At 43.5% G+C, this 19319-nt stretch overlaps 1 protein-coding gene across 2 annotated transcripts in view; it reads right to left on the bottom strand.

Annotated features, from left to right (window-relative positions):
• The window catches only part of galnt2 (UDP-N-acetyl-alpha-D-galactosamine:polypeptide N-acetylgalactosaminyltransferase 2), a 93370-nt gene that overhangs the window by 11645 nt on the left and 62406 nt on the right, over window positions 1-19319 (bottom strand). For both annotated transcript variants that reach the window (XM_036956100.2, XM_036956101.2), the window contains exons 3-4: window positions 14019-14172; window positions 138-236 (exon numbers count right to left, since the gene is read on the bottom strand). In XM_036956100.2, the coding sequence (XP_036811995.1) occupies window positions 138-236; window positions 14019-14172 (253 nt within the window). The remainder of the gene's footprint in view (window positions 1-137; window positions 237-14018; window positions 14173-19319) is intronic.

The raw sequence follows: 19319 nt of genomic DNA, 5'->3' as shown, positions 1-19319 counted from the left end.
CACACAGGAAACTGTTGAGCGTGAAAAATCCAGCTGTGTTGCAGTTCTTGACACAAACTGGTGTTCCTGGCATGTGTGTGTGTGTGTGTGTGTGTGTGTGTGTGTGTGTGTGTGTGTGTGTGTGTGTGTGGGCTCACCTGACTACGGTGCGGAGCAGAGCTGAGCGGGCCTCATTGTGGAAGGTAATGACCACACTCGAAGCAGGCAGCTCAGTCTTCCACTGTTTATGCCGGCAGCTGAAGGAGACAGGAAAACACGCAAATTGATTAGGGCACTGAAAACACACTCAATGGCCAAAAAGGACCAATTATCTACCTTTAAACAAGATTTTAAAATTAGCTGGTGTTGTGTGCTCCAACACGCTGGCTGAATAACTTTAGCTTTTGGAGTTTAAATCTCCGGACCCAGACCAATGTATTCGATCTGTATCCTACATAAAAATAGGCTCTATTTTGCACACACTCTTGTGACGGTTTGGTGAAGATGTGATCGACAGCAAGTCTTGCTTGCTTAAGCGATGGAGGCTCAGACAAGCCCCTTAAGATTTCAATATGACAGAGATGGGCTAATCCGCTAGAGTCCAGTCACCAGCAGCTTCGGCTTTGAGTATGGGTGAGAGCATAGAGGTTCCCCAAGTCAAACCCATCGACACAGAGACTGCCCATGACGAGCCTCCTTGGAGAGAAGATGGAGAAATGGAGGGACAAGAGTAAGGCTTTGACGTCAATCAATGCTTCCTAAAGGAGTTACAAGACAAGACACGACACTCCCTTAGCAGGAATCACTCCAGGCAAAAAATAGCTGCTCATAGTTCCCAGAGCAGAGGTCAACTATGGGAGTAGTCCACATAGTACAGAGCACAGCAAGTACTGTATCATCCGGGCCAAGAAAAATACTCAAATACTGAAAATACTCAGTGTATTTTCAAATACAAATATTTAAAAAATACCCCAAGCATTTGAACCCAGGTCTGGTTGGTCTTAGGGGTATTAGACATTTATTTGGAAAAAAGTAAGCTATTTGAAAATAGAAGGTGAATTGGACACGTCATTTGAAAATACTAAAATACACAGAAAATAAGTATTTAAAATATAAATACTTAAATTCCTAACCTACATTACTGTTAGGAATGCATTCACATTAAAGTCCATGCTGAAGGCTGCTTCTCTGTTCTTCAAATGGATCTAAACCAGTCTAGTAAACCATCCCAGGCTTAACCAAGCCCTTGACACCGTCTTGCTGTACCATCAAAAAAAACTGTGGCACTCCCTTTTCATTGCACAGACAACAATTAGGCTTCATACTTCATGTATGGCATGTAATGTAGGTCCCTCTGAGCTATGTAATTAAAATGAGGTGTCAGTAACAATATACTGTAGGGAGGGGATATAAAAGACAAGCACAAATGAAAAACAAGCACAGCTGATGAGTTGCTTTGTATAGTCTACTGCCTGGTCCTTTGGTGGCCTCACGTGCAGGCCGTTCAGCGCCTCATAATGTAACTGGCTCACCTCCCTCATTAAATATGTATCCGGCAGTGTACACTGAGAACGCTTCATTAGAATTGGAGAGAGTGGCTAAAACAGCAGACAGCGGTTACCGAGTCCACGCTGGGTCGACAACGGACAATACATAAAACATTCCAATTAAGACCTGCGGCCTCCATGTCTACTGCCATCCAAGTTAATGGTCTGTCTGAAGATTAAAGAAGCCAAGCAATTTAAACTGGTCAACAACAAAAAAAGGACACATAAATAAAAGGCATCTGTTGTGACAAGAATCAGAGGAGGCGGAATCTCTCATCTAAGTGTTCGATGGTGCTGGGCAGACAGCTGCAGGCAGTGCAGAGACAGGAAAGGTGGCACCGTAATGTATGGTTGTCATCTTGCGAGATCGGAACAACTTTGCTATTTTGTGATACTTCTGGCGTTTATCATTACTTTTTTTGCACAACATGTATCGCATCTGCCGTGGTCTCTCTGTGTAATTCCGACTCAATTTTCAGGCTATCCAAGAGGAAACGCCGGCGAAAGAGAGGCAAGAGAGGGTGAGCCCTGGCAAGGTGAAGGCTATCCAACTCGATGGATTCTCCATTCCCCCGAGTGGACAGGACATCGGATTCAGGGAAATTGAGAGGGGGAGTGGTATGCCTCTTCATCTACAGTAAATGGTATGCCGACTCTAGCGCAATGGAAATCTCGACCCATTGTTCACCTGTCTTGGAATACCTGATGGTCAAATGCCACCCCTAAAAGTATTTAGTCAGCCACCAATTGTGGAAGTTCTACCACTTAAAAAGATGAGAGAGGCCTGTAATTTTCATCATAGGTACAACTATGACACACAAAAATTTTAAAAAATCCCAGAAAATCACGGTGGAAAATAAGTATTTGGTCACCTACAAACAAGCAAGATTTCTGGCACTCACAGACCTGTAACTTCTTCTTTAAGAGGCTCCTCTGTCCTCCACTCGTTACCTGTATTAATGGCACCTGTTTGAACTTGTTATCAGTATAAAAGACACCACAACCTCAAACAGTCACACTCCAAACTCCACTATGGCCAAGACCAAAGAGCTGTCAAAGGACTGAATCTGCAATAGGTAAGCCAATAGGTAAGCAGCTTGGTTTGAAGAAATCAACTGTGGGAGCAATTATAAGGAAATGGAAGACATACAAGACCACTGATAATCTCCCTCGATCTGGGGCTCCACGCAAGATCTCACCCCATGGGGTCAAAATGATCACAAGAACGGTGAGCAAAAATCCCAGAACCACACGGGGGGACATAGTGAATGACCTGCAGAGAGCTGGGACCAAAGTAACAAAGCATACCATCAGTAACACACTACGCCGCCAGGGACTCAAATTCTGCAGTGCCAGACGTGTCCCCCTGCTTAAGCCAGTACATGTCCAGGCCCATCTGAAGTTTGCTAGAGAGCATTTGGATGATCCAGAAGAAGATTGGGAGAATGTCATATGGTCAGATGAAACCAAAATAAAACTTTTTGGTAAAAACTCAACTCGTCGTGTTTGGAGGACAAAGAATGCTGAGTTGCATCCAAAGAACACCATACCTACTGTGAAGCATGGGGGTTGAAACATCATGCTTTGGGGCTGTTTTTCTGCAAAGGGACCAGGACGACTGATCCGTGTAAAGGAAAGAATGAATGGGGCCATGTATCGTGAGATTTTGAGTGAAAACCTCCTTCCATCAGCAAGGGCATTGAAGATGAAATGTGGCTGGGTCTTTCAGCATGACAATGATCCCAAACACACCGCCCGGGCAACGAAGGAGTGGCTTCGTAAGAAGCATTTCAAGGTCCTGGAGTGGCCTAGCCAGTCTCCAGATCTCAACCCCATAGAAAATCTTTGGAGGGAGTTGAAAGTCCGTGTTGCCCAGCAACAGCCCCAAAACATCACTGCTCTAGAGGAGATCTGCATAGAGGAATGGGCCAAAATACCAGCAACAGTGTGTGAAAACCTTGTGAAGACTTACAGAAAACGTTTGACCTCTGTCATTGCCAACAAAGGGTATATAACAAAGTATTGAGAAACATTTGTTATTGACCAAATACTTATTTTCCACCATAATTTGCAAATAAATTCATAAAAAATCCTACAATGTGATTTTCTGGATTTTTTTCTAATTTTGTCTGTCATAGTTGAAGTGTACCTATGATGAAAATTACAGGCCTCTCATCTTTTTAAGTGGGAGAACTTGCACAATTGGTGGCTGACTAAATACTTTTTTGTCCCACTGTACATACGTATGACGATTTTTGTCATTTGAATTTCGTGCTCTGCAATTTCACCGGATGTTGTCAAGGCCGGGCGCTAGCAGTATGCCTATCCCAAAGAGGTTTTAACAAGAAATTTGTGGAGTGGTTGAAAACAAGTTTTAATGACTCCAACCTAAGTGTATGTCAATTTCCGACTTCAACTGTGTGTGTGTGTGTGTGTGTGTGTGTGTGTGTGTGTGTGTGTGTGTGTGTGTGTATATACACAGTACATCAAATCAAATCAAATTTATTTATATAGCCCTTCGTACATCAGCTGATACCTCAAAGTGCTGTACAGAAACCCAGCCTAAAACCCCAAACAGCAAGCAATGCAGGTGTAGAAGCACGGTGGCTAGGAAAAACTCCCTAGAAAGGCCAAAACCTAGGAAGAAACCTAGAGAGGAACCAGGCTATGTGGGGTGGCCAGTCCTCTTCTGGCTGTGCCGGGTGGAGATTATAACAGAACATGGCCAAGATGTTCAAATGTTCATAAATGACCAGCATGGTCAAATAATAATAATCACAGGCAGAACAGTTGAAACTGGAGCAGCAGCACGGCCAGGTGAACTGGGGACAGCAAGGAGTCATCATGTCAGGTAGTCCTGAGGCATGGTCCTAGGGCTCAGGTCCTCCGAGAGAGAGAAAGAAAGAGGGAATTAGAGAGAGCATACTTAAATTCACACAGGACACCGGATAGGACAGGAGAAGTACTCCAGATATAACAAACTGAACCTAGCCCCCCGACACATAAACTACTGCAACATAAATACTGGAGGCTGAGACAGGAGGGGTCAGGAGACACTGTGGCCCCATCCGAGGACACCCCCGGACAGGGCCAAACAGGAAGGATATAACCCCACCCACTTTGCCAAAGCACAGCCCCCACACCACTAGAGGGATATCTTCAACCACCAACTTACCATCCTGAGACAAGGCCGAGTATAGCCCACAAAGATCTCCGCCAAGGCACAACCCAAGGGGGGGGGGGGGGCGCCAACCCAGACAGGAAGATCACATCAGTGACTCAACCCACTCAAGTGACGCACTAGGGACGTTATGAAAGAGCCCTAGTAAGCCAGTGACTCAGCCCCTGTAATAGGGTTAGAGGCAGAGAATTCCAGTGGAAAGAGGGGAACCGGCCAGGCAGAGACAGCAAGGGCGGTTCGTTGCTCCAGAGCCTTTCCCTTCACCTTCACACTCCTGGGCCAGACTACACTCAATCATATGACCCACTGAAGAGATGAGTCTTCAGTAAAGACTTAAAGGTTGAGACCGAGTTTGCGTCTCTCACATGGGTAGGCAGACCATTCCATAAAAATGGAGCTCTGTAGGAGAAAGCCCTGCCTCCAGCTGTTTGCTTAGAAATTATAGGGACAATTAGGAGGCCTGCGTCTTGTGACCGTAGCGTACCTGTAGGTATGTACGGCAGGACCAAATCAGAGAGATAGGTAGGAGCAAGCCCATGTAATGCTTTGTAGATTAGCAGTAAAACCTTGAAATCAGCCCTTGCCTTAACAGGAAGCCAGTGTAGGGAGGCTAGCACTAGAGTAATATGATCAAATATTTTGGTTCTAGTCAGAATTCTAGCAGCCGTATTTAGCACTAACTGAAGTTTATTTAGTGCTTTATCCGGGTAGCCGGAAAGTAGAGCATTGCAGTAGTCTAACCTAGAAGTGACAAAAGCATGGATTCATTTTTCTGCATCATTTTTGCAATGTTACGTAGATGGAAAAAAGCTGTCCTTGAAACAGTCTTGATGTGTTCTTCAAAAGAGAGATCAGGGTCCAGAGTAACGCCGAGGTCCTTCACAGTTTTATTTGAGACGACTGTACAACCATTAAGATTAATTGTCAGATTCAACAGAAGATCTCTTTGTTTCTTGGGACCTAGAACAAGCATCTCTGTTTTGTCCGAGTTTAAAAGTAGAAAGTTTGCAGCCATCCACTTCCTTATGTCTGAAACACATGCTTCTAGCGAGGGCAATTGTGGGGCTTCACCCTGTTTCATTGAAATGTACAGCTGTGTGTCATCCGCATAGCAGTGAAAGTTAACATTATGTTTTCGAATGACATCCCCAAGAGGTAAAATATATAGTGAAAACAATAGTGGTCCTAAAACGGAACCTTGAGGAACATCGAAATGTACAGTTGATTTGTCAGAGGACAAACCATTCACAGAGACAAACTGATATCTTTCCGACAGATAAGAACTAAACCAGGCCAGAACTTGTGCATGTAGACCCATTTGTATGTATGTATTTACATACATACATACATACATACATACATACATACACATACATATACACACCAGGACGAGAAAATCAACAGCCTGGCACTTAACGAACTATACGAGGCAGGGTAGCCTAGTGGTTAGAGCGTTGGACTAGTAACTGGAAGGTTGCAAGTTCAAACCCCCGAGCTGACAAGGTACAAATCTGTCGTTCTGCCCCTGAACAAGGCAGTTAACCCACTGTTCCTAGGCCGTCATTGAAAATAAGAATTTGTTCTTAACTGACTTGCCTAGTTAAATAAAGGTAAAAAAAAAAAAGAAAAAAATATAAACAAGCACGTAACCATGCAACTGCTTTCCTTTTTGTTGGTGATTTTAATTCTACGTCATTAAGACTTGTAATGCCCGACTTCCATCAACACGTCTTCTTCGCCACTAGAGGTGATAAAGTCCTAGACCACAAGCAAGCATACAAGGTCCTCCCTCATCTTGAAAATCAGATCATGACTCCATAACTAGAAGCTCAAACAGGAAGTACCCATGATGCACTCTGTTGAGAAATGGTCCTCCAAATGGTCCTCTTTCACTCGCATGCCAACTGTTTCAGCCAGGCACTGGGAGAGCGCAACTCAATTCTCAGTGAAGAAGACATGAAACTTTCAAAGACACTGGCCTAATCCTGTAGTGTCATGGAAACCAATATGCACAATAAAGATTGTTTTCACCGAATCATATCAGTCCGAACCACGTTAATGTCAATTACAGAGGAAACCTATCCCTGATTCAAATACACTGACAACTATAGCCATATATGGTGAACCGGCATAGATTTAACCCTCACATACTTCAACCCACACACACAGTGAGAGGAGCCAAGCTGGTGAAGCAAACAAATCAATGTGCCACCCCCTGGCACTGATATCCAGCAACTATGTATACAGAGACTTCAGCATTAAATAATTTTCACCGGAGCACATACTGTGAACCTGGCACATTGACGGGTGAGAGATACAATTCAATCCCCTCCTAGAAGTTACAGCTCTCTACAGACACATGGGAAATTAAATCAGCATGCGGTACCTCTGGAGTAAACAAATCAATCACTGTGAATTCTTCCCCATTTCCTTTTTAAGACTAACAGGATAGGGTGAAAGCTGAAAACAGGGCATTTGGGAGAAAGCAAAGATGAGTGTGCTGTTGTTGTAGCACTCATTGCAATACTCATCCACATAACAACAGAGGAGAGAAGACAAAAAGCTGAAATATCGATGTTCACATTCAGCCTGGTTTCTGATGACTAATATTTCAGTCTGGTTCCTGATGACTGCAATATTGGCAGGAGATGTGACCCTGCATTCCATTTGGAGAACTTTCCTGCAGACGCACTGACCACAGCCAGAAGCACGCGTCAGTTCCTGAACTGCAACTCCTGATAAAGACATCTCTGACAAGACTTCCTGCATACCTGCCCCAGTCATAAACCACATACCTATGTACAGTATGGTGGAGTGGCTAAATGCTTAGTGTATTACACATTTTTATTTTTATTTTATTTATCTGTTATTTTAACAGGTAAGTTGACTGAGAACACATTCTCATTTGCAGCAACGACCTGGGGAATAGTTACAGGGGAGAGGAGGGGGATTAATGAGCCAATTGTAAACATGAATGAGATAGTCACATCCTACAACTTCGAGAGCATATTTTAGGTACTTTGCAGAGACAGAGTTGAGTAACTTCCAGCTCTTTAGCTCGTGGGACCCACAGACGATAACGAGAGATGGTGAACTCTGTGTTAGCTAAGAACACCACAGGCCTCCCCAAACCGTTACTTACTGGTGACTTAAGTAATACTATAGTGCTTTCCCTAGTGATTCCAAAATCTGTATATAAATTGGATATTTTACATTAATTCTGAGAACACCATCTAATGTAAGAAGCACAATTTACTTATTTTTTGGACTGGAATGTATTTGTCCTGCAGCTTCAGGAACAACCGTAATCAAGCTACTGATTAATCTAGAACATGCGGGGACAAGAATGTTTGTCCAAGTCCAGCAAAAATGTCATGAGAAATGAACAGGAAAATAATTCATTATGCAGAGAAAATGATGATTAAACCTGTGGATGGTTAAAAATTGCCATTTTATATTTGTTACTGTCAACTGAATGATTGCCCAAAATTCCAATTACATTTGCAGGTACAGTATGAGCAGTTGTCTAGATTCTAGAGGCAACTGCTTTAAGTGACACACAAATACATATTTTACTCACACAAATACCATAATCATGTTTTTGAATAATCAGGCTTTAATTGCAGACGGCAATGACTTATAAATATGTATCGATTTCCAGAGATTTTTGTTTTGTTTATCGCCCAGTGCCCACCCACTATTATATTTGCATCAGCCAGATGGGAAAGCGGGAGAAAGTGTTTTCACAGAGTGGCAGAAATGCTGACCTCAATATATTAATTTATGGCCACTGAAGAACACTGCTGTCAACATGACCCACGAGCATCGATGGTAGAGAATATTTATCAGATGTTATGTTATATTTTAGCTAAATCAAAATGTTGTAGCTCAATAAACATTGCTTCAATGCCTGCTACATCTGGCCAATGTCCTATTTGGTCCATGCTATGTAAAGTATCAGAAAAATAACACGAAAACCTGCCAGGAATCAGTGGCGTAATCTTATCAACATACACAAGTCCTATACCAGACACCATGTTTCCATTTACAAGGAGTAGCAGACATTTCAATCCACCGCTGAAGCCCAAAACAACAACTCTTCGACTTACTCATGACATATGGATTTGGCCCTCCTGTCCTGACATCTGGGCAGGGATAGTGCTCTGGGTCCCGGGGAGCACAGGGGGGGGGGGGGGAAGACCACAGGATAATCAATTGTACCTTTGAGCACCACTCCCTGGGCTGACATGAGGGCACCAATGTGGAGCAGGGGCGACTCCTGGGCCACCAGAAAACATTGATCAGAATGCCAGAGAGGGAAAGCCACATTGTTACAGCCACCGACCGCTCCCTCTCATTAGCATTCCAACACATTGGCTTCTGTGCTCCCCCACTATTCTACAACCCGTCCTTTGTCAAATTGTATCCACTTTGATGGATCATCCTGCCCCTTGCCACCCCTTCACTCTCTTCGATATTTTCTCTTGTAACACACTGTGTCCCACGGGGCCAAAAGGCCTCGACATCAGAATACCCAAAGCAGTGGCAGATGACTGGGCATCAGATATAAAACGGTAAAGGGCACTTCCAGTTCAATATGATATTGCATTATTGGGGAAGTCCCTGGGCACCTGCCTTAGTCACAGCCATTTTACTCAAAAACCAACCCACTTGGCCATGTACACCCTCCCAAAAGAGATAAATAATCCATTACACACATGAGGATAAATCTCATGCTAATTTGCTTTGTATAGTCCGGAATTCAAACATTATGGAAATCCGAGGGTATAAGAGAGAGGCCACAGAGGTTTCCAGGTGCAAATAAAAAAGCAGGGATTCTCTTAACTGGATGACAAGAGTGAGATGAATATGTCAAACTGACAGGGGTAATGGACGAAGCTCTTCCAGAGTAGGATTCCTGTTATCTGAAGGTTCTCTCTGGAGTATCTATCTAAGCTCTATTGACCTGGACCATCCAGAGACATAAATCAAGCGGGACATTGACATCGTTGGACCACAATTAAGTGATAATGCCCTCGAAGCCGGTGTTTGGAAGATATATTGGCACGGGTGTTGTTAGGCCCAAGACGAAATCGAGTTTCGGCAAACCGTGCAAATATGTCCTCCAAACACCGGCTTCAAGGGCATTATCACTTTTATACAACGGGTTACCAACATATTCAAATAATGATTGACATATTTTCATAAAAAATAATATTTTGATGAATTTATTCATACTATTTCATCCTTCCACAAGATATAGTCCCGACACAAATCTAGGGTTGCTACCTAAGCCAGCTGCTCGTCCATTCTATCGGTCCGGCTGCCAGAGACGCGACCCAGCCGTTTGTTCTAAATGTTCCGTTGCCATACTGGCTGCAAATGTTCTTATTCCTTACTTGCTAGCTACTTACAGCCACATCAAACAGTGCAGCCAGAATAAGAGCAAAGTAGCTGTTACTCTGTTATTTGCGTTAGTTTATGCTCTTGTCTAGTGACATTTATTTGGATACATCCATTAAAATAAGCTAATGATGCACGATTTCGCCTGGCATAGAAAATGTGCACTCTCGTCAGGACACTGTGGTTCAGAGGAGCTAGCCAACAACAAACCTTACACAATCACTTCAAACTGAAGCTGGAAAGACCGCAAACTAGCAGCACATCGTTTCATTTTACCTGTTTTCTATTGATCATTTATAATTTATAATTTGCCTGGCTGGGCTGATGAGACTTTGGATTATGCAGTGAGACGGAACAGAGTAAATAGGCATTTCAACGGTATAGCTTTAGCAGGTGGACATTTGGAAGGACTCCCAAGTTCAGTACCTGTACGACTTTTGAGTAACTTGTGGAATAGACACCCGCTGGAATGCAGTTTTAACCAATCAGCATCCAGGATTAGACCCCCCTGTCATATAAAGAACTACAATCACCATCGATTCATCATCAACTGCTCCAACTAGGAAGAAAATGGAAGTGTAACTCGCTATCAATCTACCATCATGACACCCCACAATAAGCCATCTATACGCCTGTATTTTTACCCAGAGGACCTGCACTTACTTTGATCTTTGAGCAGTTTTTGAGAGAGCGAGACAATTGGGAGCTTCACACACTTCCTGCGCCGACAGAGATGGCCACTTCACGTTCCTAGGAAACTATGCAGTATTTAGTTTTTTTACGTGTTATTTCTTACATTGTTACCCCAGGTAATTTTATTACATACAGTCGGGAGGAACTACTGGATATAAGAGCAACGTCAACTCACCATCATTACAACCAGGAATACGACTTTCCCAAAGCGGATCCTGTGTTTTGCCCACCACCCAGGACAATGGATCGGATCCCAGTCGGCAAACCAAAACAACGTCGCCGTAAAATGGGCAGATGAAGCCGTCTTCTTGTCAGGCTCTGGAGACGGGCACATCGCGCACCACTCCCAAACATACTACTCGCCAATGTCCAGTCTCTTGACAACAAGGTTGATGAAATCCGAGCAAGGGTGGCATTCCAGAGAGACATAAGAGACTAACGTTTATTGCTTCATGGAAACATGGCTCACTCGAGACACGCTATCGGAGTCGGTACAGCCACCTGGTTTCTTTACGCATTCTTCACGCTTCGCGCCGACAGATACAAGCATCTCTCTGGTAAGAAGAGGGGCAGGGGGGTATGCCTTATGATTAAAGAGACGTGGTGTGATCATAACAACATACAGGAACTCAAGTCCTTCTGTTCACCTGACTTAGAATTCCTCACAATGAAATGTCCACCGCATTATCTACCAAGAGAATTCTCTTCGATTATAATCACAGCCGCATATATTCCCCCCCAAGCAGACACATCGATGGTCCTGAATGAACTTTATTTGACTCTATGTAAGCTGGAAACCACATATCCTGAGGCTGCATTCATTGTAGCTGGGGCTTTTAACAAGTCTAATCTGAAAACAAGACTCCCTAAATTCTATCAGCATAATGATTGTGCTACCAGGGCTGGTAAAACCCCCATTGTTATTCTAACTTCCGCAAAGCATATAAGGCCCTCCCCCGCCCTCCTTTTGGAAAAGCTGACCACGACTCCATTTTGTTGCTCCCAGCCTATAGACAGAGACTAAAACAGGAAGCTCCCGCGCTCAGGTCTGTTCAACGCTGGTCCGACAAATCTGATTCCTCGCTTCAACATTGCTTCGATCACGTGGATTGGGATATGTTCCGCACTGCGTCAAACAACAACATTGACGAATACGCTGATTCGGTGAGCGAGTTAATTAGCAAGTGCATCAGCGATGTCGTACCCACAGCAACTATTAATACATTCCCAAACAAGAAACCGTGGATTGAAAGCGCGAAACTGAAAGCGCGAACCACTGCTTTCAACCAGGGCAAGGTGACGGAAACATGACCGAATACAAACAGTGTAGCTATTCCATCCGCAAGGCAATCAAACAAGCTAAGCGTCAGTATAGAGACAAAGTAGAGTCGCAATTCAATGACTCAGACACTAGATGTATATGGCAGTCAATCAAGGACCATATCACCTACACCCTACCCGACACCCTAGACCCATTCCAATTTGCTTACCGCCCCAATAGGTCCACAGACGACGCAATCACAACCACACTGCCCTAACCCATCTGGACAAAAGGACTACCTATGTGAGAATACTGTTCATCGACTACAGCTCAGCATGTAACACCATAGTACTCTCCAAACTCATCATCAAGCTCGAGACCCTGGGTCTCGACCCCGCCCTGTGCAACTGGGTACTTGACTTCCTGACGGGCCGCCCCCAGATGGTGAGGGTACGTAACAACATCTCCACCCCGCTGATCCTCAACACTGGGGCCCCACAAGGGTGAGTTCTGAGCCATCTCCTGTACTCCCTGTTCACCCACGACTGCTTGTCCATGCACACCTCCAACTCAATCATCAGGTTTGCAGACGACACTACAGTGGTAGGCTTGATTACCAACAACGACGAGACGGCCTACAGGGAGGAGGTGTGGTGTCAGGAAAATAACCTCACAATCAACGTCAAAAGAACAAAGGAGATGATCGTGGACTTCAGGAAACAGCAGAGGGAGCACCCCCCTATCCACATCAACGGGACAGTAGTGGAGAGGGTAGTAAGTTAAGTTCCTCGGCGTACACATCACGGACAAACTGAATTGGTCCACCCACACAGACAGCGTGGTGAAGAAGAACAACCTCAGGAGGCTGAAGAAATTCGCCTTGTCACCAAAAGCACTCAAACTTTTACAGATGCACAATCGAGAGCATCCTGTCGGGCTGTATCACCACCTGGTACGGCAACTGCTCCGCTCACAACCGTAAGGCTCTCCAGAGGGTAGTGAGATCTGCACAACGCATCACCGGGGGCAAACTACCTGCCCTGCAGGACACCTACACCACCCGATGTCACAGGAAGGCCATAAAGATCATCAAGGAAAACAACCACCCAGCCACTGCCTGTTCACCCCGCTATCATCCAGAAGGCGAGGTCAGCACGGTGCATCAAAGCTGGGCCCGAGAGACAGAAAAACAGCTTCTATCTCAAGGCCATCAGACTGTTAAACAGCTACCACTAACATTGAGTGGCTGCTGCCAACATACTGACTCAACTCCAGCCACTTTAATAATGGAAAAATGTATGTAAAAATGTATCACTAGCCACTTTAAACAATGCCACTTAATATAATGTTTACATACCCTACATTACTCACCTCATATGTATATACTGTACACTATACCATCTACTGCATCTTGCCTATGCCGTTCTGTACCATCACTCATTCATTTATTTTTATGTACATATTCTTCATCCCTTTACACTTACATTACTCGTTGGTTATTACTGCATTGTCGGAACTAGAAGCACAAGCATTTCGCTGCACTCGCATTAACATCTGCTACCATGTGTATGTGACAAATAACATTTGATTTGATTTGGATTTGATGATTGCACCAAAAGGTCTCTGCTCGACTGTCCAGTGTTCTTGTGAGGCTTAGTTAGGTTATATTGAGGCACCAGCAGAAGAACCCCTGATAACGTGTTAAGGGGGAGGAACAAGAAAGATGTACACTATATACTTCTGTCTTTGATTCATTTTGCCCTCCTGATAATCAGATGACAGCAGGAGTTCCCAGTTTTTCCCCATAGGACATTACTAATGGGGAAGTTCACTGATTGATCACTTTACTACTCACTGCAGTAAAAACACCATGAATTTCAGAAAATTATTTAATTCTGTTCCCATTTCTTCCTTACTTAATTCCACCCATGACAGAGGTTGAATAAAGACTTACTGGTCGTGTCTGGTGTCAGGGACTCCACGGTCCATCCTGAGCTTGTCACACTCCACTTGATTGAACTTGTTGCGAGCGTAGGGATCCTGCCCCGGCCGCACCACAGTAGCACCGACATACAGGTCCTGGTCAAAGTCTTGCCACCTCACTTTGCCTGCAAACCAGATCAGAGACACAGGAGATTAAATAAATATACAGTACAGCAGTGTTTCCCCTATATTCATTTAGCAGCAGTTGCCACCACTCCAAACAATATGTCATTTTGCTTTTAAATGGATAGTGCAATTTTGGCAATTACGCCTTTTTCTAGTTACCAATAGTCAGATGATCCATCTACAGTCATTATGCCAACGCTAGTTAGCAATGGCTTGCGAAACTACCGTAAAACTTCATTCAAACTGCAGACAGAGACATAAAAATGGTATCCATGCGTTCATCTGAGTAAATTGAAAAGCTTAATTGCCAAAATCTCACACTATCCCTTTAAGATCAAATCAAAGTTTATTTGTCATGTGCGCCGAATACAACCTTACAGTGAAATGCTTACTTACAGGCTCTAACCAATGGTGCGGAAAAAAATAAGGTATGTGGGTGTATGTAAGTAAAGAAATAAAACAACAGTAAAAAGACATTTGAAAAAAGAGTAGAGACAAGTTACAACTTATATTTGTAGCAAACAGAGTGAGCAGTGGCCCGAATGAAAGCCACGAGCGCTCAGCCACCGCTTGCTCATCATCTCCCTACAGTGCAGTGGCGCACATCAGTTATATTTGAGATGGTGTCAACATAATTACATTTTTGCATTTTGGAGTCTTCTTAAAAAAAAAGTCACCAGAAATCATTCTACAATTATTATTTTTTTGTTTTAATCTCCCGCTACCTTTGCCACCCCTGCTGAAAATACTCCTAGGGGAAACACTGGTACAGTGGACAACAGCACAGTAAATTAAGATATTCTAACCTCTTTCCCCCTTACTGGGCAAAAAACAGCTGCTAGCACTTCATCACAAGTGACCATCGTGTTTAGTTTTCACATTCCAGAGCTTAAAGATGATTTGAGAGCCATTACCAAACTAATAAGAGCCTGCATTACAAACTCTGTGCCTCTTTCGCTCCCTCTCGCAGGAGCGCACACTCACACAGCCTAGTCAAATTATTACACATATAAAATATATATTTTTAAAACGTCCATATTTAATTGTAATGCTTGTCACAACAACGTATGAAAACAAAATGTCACCACACACACTGGATATCAATGCGGCTAAATACTAATGCAGCTGTTATGTGAATTTTTTAATTTAACCTTTATTTAACTAGGCAAGTCAGTTAAGAACAAATTCTTATTCAAAATGATGGCCTACCCCAGCTAAACGCTAACAATGCTGGGCCAATTGTGCGCCACCCTATGGGACTTCCAATCACGGCCGGTTGTGATACAGCCTGGAATCTAACCAGGGTCTGTAGTGACGCCTCTAGCAATGAGATGCAGTGCCTTAGACCGTTGCGCCACTCGGGAGCCCAAAGAATGAAGCCTCTAAAACACGTGAGCATTTGATTACATTGTCTCTCAGACAGGGTGGGGGCACGGAGAGAAAAAAGACCATGAGCAATTCCTCTCATGGAGCTCTGGCAGCCTGTATTCCGCATGATAATTAGGAGGGTATGAGAATAATCTGTCACTGATGCTAATTGTTCCACAGAAATGTAATGGTGAATTGCATGCCGGGGGCATTATAACTAGCTAAGCTTAAAAGGGAAAGCAGATGACCTTGTCATTTCCATGATTAACATGTGCAACAGATGACTATTTATGAAATTAATGTTGCAATCTATTAAACGGTTCAGTCTCAGGTCATCATGTTCTGGAGCTTGATCTAAATAGATGGGCAGTAGAACGAGCACGGCATCTCTTTTGTCATCTGTTTTTTTTAAACAAAATATCTTCACGTACATAACCCTCATTGCGTTATTAGGTTACATGTTAATTTTGCTAATAACAGCAGATAAGTCTGTATGGTCTGGTGGTAATAATGTACTAGACTTGTAAAGAGAGAATCAAATCCTCCACGCCCACTGCCATTCCTGAAGACCCATTATAGGCTGCAGTATATTCCGTAACATAAGGTATATAACAATCCCTTATACAGTAGCTTTACTTTATCAGACCTAGGAACTGGTTCCTGTCCAGATCTGTGATCCTGCCCTCAGATACCAGTTAAGAACAGGTTGTCTCTCCTTTATTGCATTTCCTTTGATGTGAAAGTTCAACAGTTTATCCATCCATCTCTCCTCGGCTGCAACATTCCTCCTCTGGCTGTGTTTACTTGACAAAAAGCTTTTAAACATGTCACTAAAGTTGAAAGATGTTTAAAAAGTTGCTCTTGGGTAATAGGAATCTATTCATATAATAGCAATCTGAACAGGATCTCAGAGAGTCATGTCTACTGGTAACTGGCCTACACACAATACCACATAATGTAAAAGTGGAATTATATTTTTAGAAATTAAAAGCTGAAATGTCTTGAGTCAATAAGTATTCAACCCCTTTGTTATGGGAAGCCTAAAAATGTTGCTTAACAAGTCACATAATAAGTTACATGGACTGTGCGCAATAAGTGTTTTTGTGACTACCTCATCTCCGTACCCCACACATCTCTGTACCCCTCAGCAGAGCTTTGAATTTCAAACACAGATTCAACTACAAAGACCAGGGAGGTTTTCCAATGCCTCGCAAAGAAGGGCACCTATTGGTTGATGCATTAAAAAAAATAGACACTGAATATCCTTTTAAGCATGGAAAAGTTATTAATAACACTTTGGATGGTGTATCAATACACCCAGTCACTACAAGATACAGGAGCCCTTCCTAACTCAGTTGCCGGATAGGAAGGAAACTGCTCAGGTATTTTACCATGAGGCCAATGATGGCTTTTAAACAGTTGCAGAGTTTAATGGATGTAATGGGAGAAAAATGAGGATGGATCAACATTGTAGTTACTCCATAATAATAACCTAAATGAGAGTGAAAAGATGGAAGCCTGTACAGAATAAAACATTTCTAAAACATAAATCCTGTTTACAATATGGCACTAAAGTAAAACTGCAAAAAAATGTGGCAAAGAATTTCACTTTGTGCTGAATACAGTTTTTTTTAATGGATTCAACCAATTTTCAGGCTGCAACACAACAAAATGTGGATTAAGTCAGAGGGTTATTCTAAAATGGCCTTATTCTAAAATTAAATAAACAGCCCCCCCCCCCCCCCCCATCAATCCACATACAATACCCCATAATGACGAAGCAAAAACATGTTTTTAGAAATGTTTGCAAATGTATTAAACATTTTAAAATGATATGACATTTACATAAGTATTCAGACCCTTCACTCGAGTCTTCTTGGGCATGACGTTACAAGCTTGGCACACCTATATTTGGGGACTTTCTCCCAATCCTCTCTGCAGATCCTCTCAAGCTTTGCCGGGTTGGATGGGGAGCGTCGCTGCACAGCTATTTTCTGGTCTCTCCAGAGATGTTCGATCGGGTTCAAGTCCGGGCTCTGGCTGGGCCACTCAAGGACATTCAGAGACTTGTCCTGAAGCCACTCCTGTGTTGTCTTGTTTGTGTGCTTCGGGTCGTTGTCCTGTTGGAAGGTGAACCTTTGCCCCAGTCTGAGGTCCTGAGCGCTCTGGAGCAGGTTTTCATCAAGGATCTCTCTGTACTTTGCTCCGTTCATCTTTGCCTCGATCCTGACTCGTCTCCCAGTTCCTGCCACTGAAAAACATCCCCACAGCATTATGCAGCAACTACCATGCTTCACCTTGGGGATGGTGCCAGGTTTACGCCTGACGTGACGCTTGGCAGTCAGAGTTCAATCTCAGTTTAATCAGAACAGAGAATGTTGTTTCTCATGGTCTGAGAGTCCTTTAGGTGCTTTTTGGCAAACTCCAAGCGGGCTGTCATGTGCCTTTTACTGAGGAGTGGCTTCCGTCTGGCCACTCTACCATAAAAGCCTGATTGGTGGAGTGCTGCAGAGATAGGAGAATCTTCCAGAAGGACAACCATCTCCACAGAGGAACTCTAGAGCTCTGTCAAAGGGACAATCGGGTTCACCTCCCTGACCAAGGCCCTTCTCCTCAGATTGCTCAGTTTGGCCAGGCGGCCAGCTGTAAGAGCCTTGGTGGTTCCAAACTTCTTCCATTTAAGAATGATGTAGGCCACTGTGTTCTTTGGGACCTTCAATACTGCAGAAATTGTTTGGTATCCTTCCCCAGATCTGTGCCTCGACACAATCCTGTCTCGGAGCTCTAAAGACAATTCATTTGACCTCATGGCTTGGTTTTTGCTCTGACATGCACTGTCAAATGTGGGACTTAATAAAGACAGATGTGTGCCTTTCCAAATCATGTCCAATCAATTGAATTTACCACAGGTGGACTCCAATTAAGTTGTAGAAACATCTCACGGATGATCAATGGGAACAGGATGCACTTTAATACATTTTAGAATAAGGCTGTAACGTAACAATGTGGAATGCACTGTATAGGCCATCAACTAAGCCTTATAACTTCCATTGCACTTCTTGAGCAGAGCAGCCATAGTGGAGGCAGACAGAGGCTAATTGTGTCTATGGGCTGGTGTGCTGTGCAGCAGATTCCTCACATATCAAATCAGTTCAGATAATAGCATTGTCAATAAGTAAGAATGATTACTCTAAAATTGAGTGGTCTTCTCATCTTGATCCAAGAGGAAACTCACTCACAGCACATAACACACTGTACACAACAGTACTGTATCAAAAGCACAAAGTGGTGGCCAGAGAAACAGCTAGCAGCATCATAATAATTAAAACCACCATTAACGGAGAAAGACATTCCTACAGGGACTGAGAATACACAGCATCATTCTCAATCAAAGCCAAATGAAGCATGTTCTGTACAGAAGTTAAGAGGGAGAGAAAAGGACCTGCAGCAGACCAGGATACAGCCGTCATCAGTATAATTAGCTTCTCTGAAGAGAATGGAGCCGCCAGGCTGTGACCTCCACAACACTTCCATCCAGACATGCTCACACACACACACACACACACACGCACACGCACACGCACACGCACACGCACACACACACACACACACACACAAAGCAACAGACTTCAGAAAATGAAAGTGTTACACAACCCAATCATAAACCTCTATGTAGAATTAATTTTAAGAAACAAGCAAGTTCGCTGAGACTTCACATCGACCTAATGAAGTTCAGAGCTTTACGGAATTAATTTAATACAACCTTGAGGCAAAAAAA

This window comes from Oncorhynchus mykiss, chromosome 20, assembly GCF_057628025.1.
Source record: "Oncorhynchus mykiss isolate SJ-2025 chromosome 20, ASM5762802v1, whole genome shotgun sequence".
NCBI lineage: Eukaryota > Metazoa > Chordata > Actinopteri > Salmoniformes > Salmonidae > Oncorhynchus > Oncorhynchus mykiss.
The sequence above is the reverse complement of the archived record's forward strand: the minus strand, read 5'-3'. Positions and strand labels throughout refer to the sequence as shown.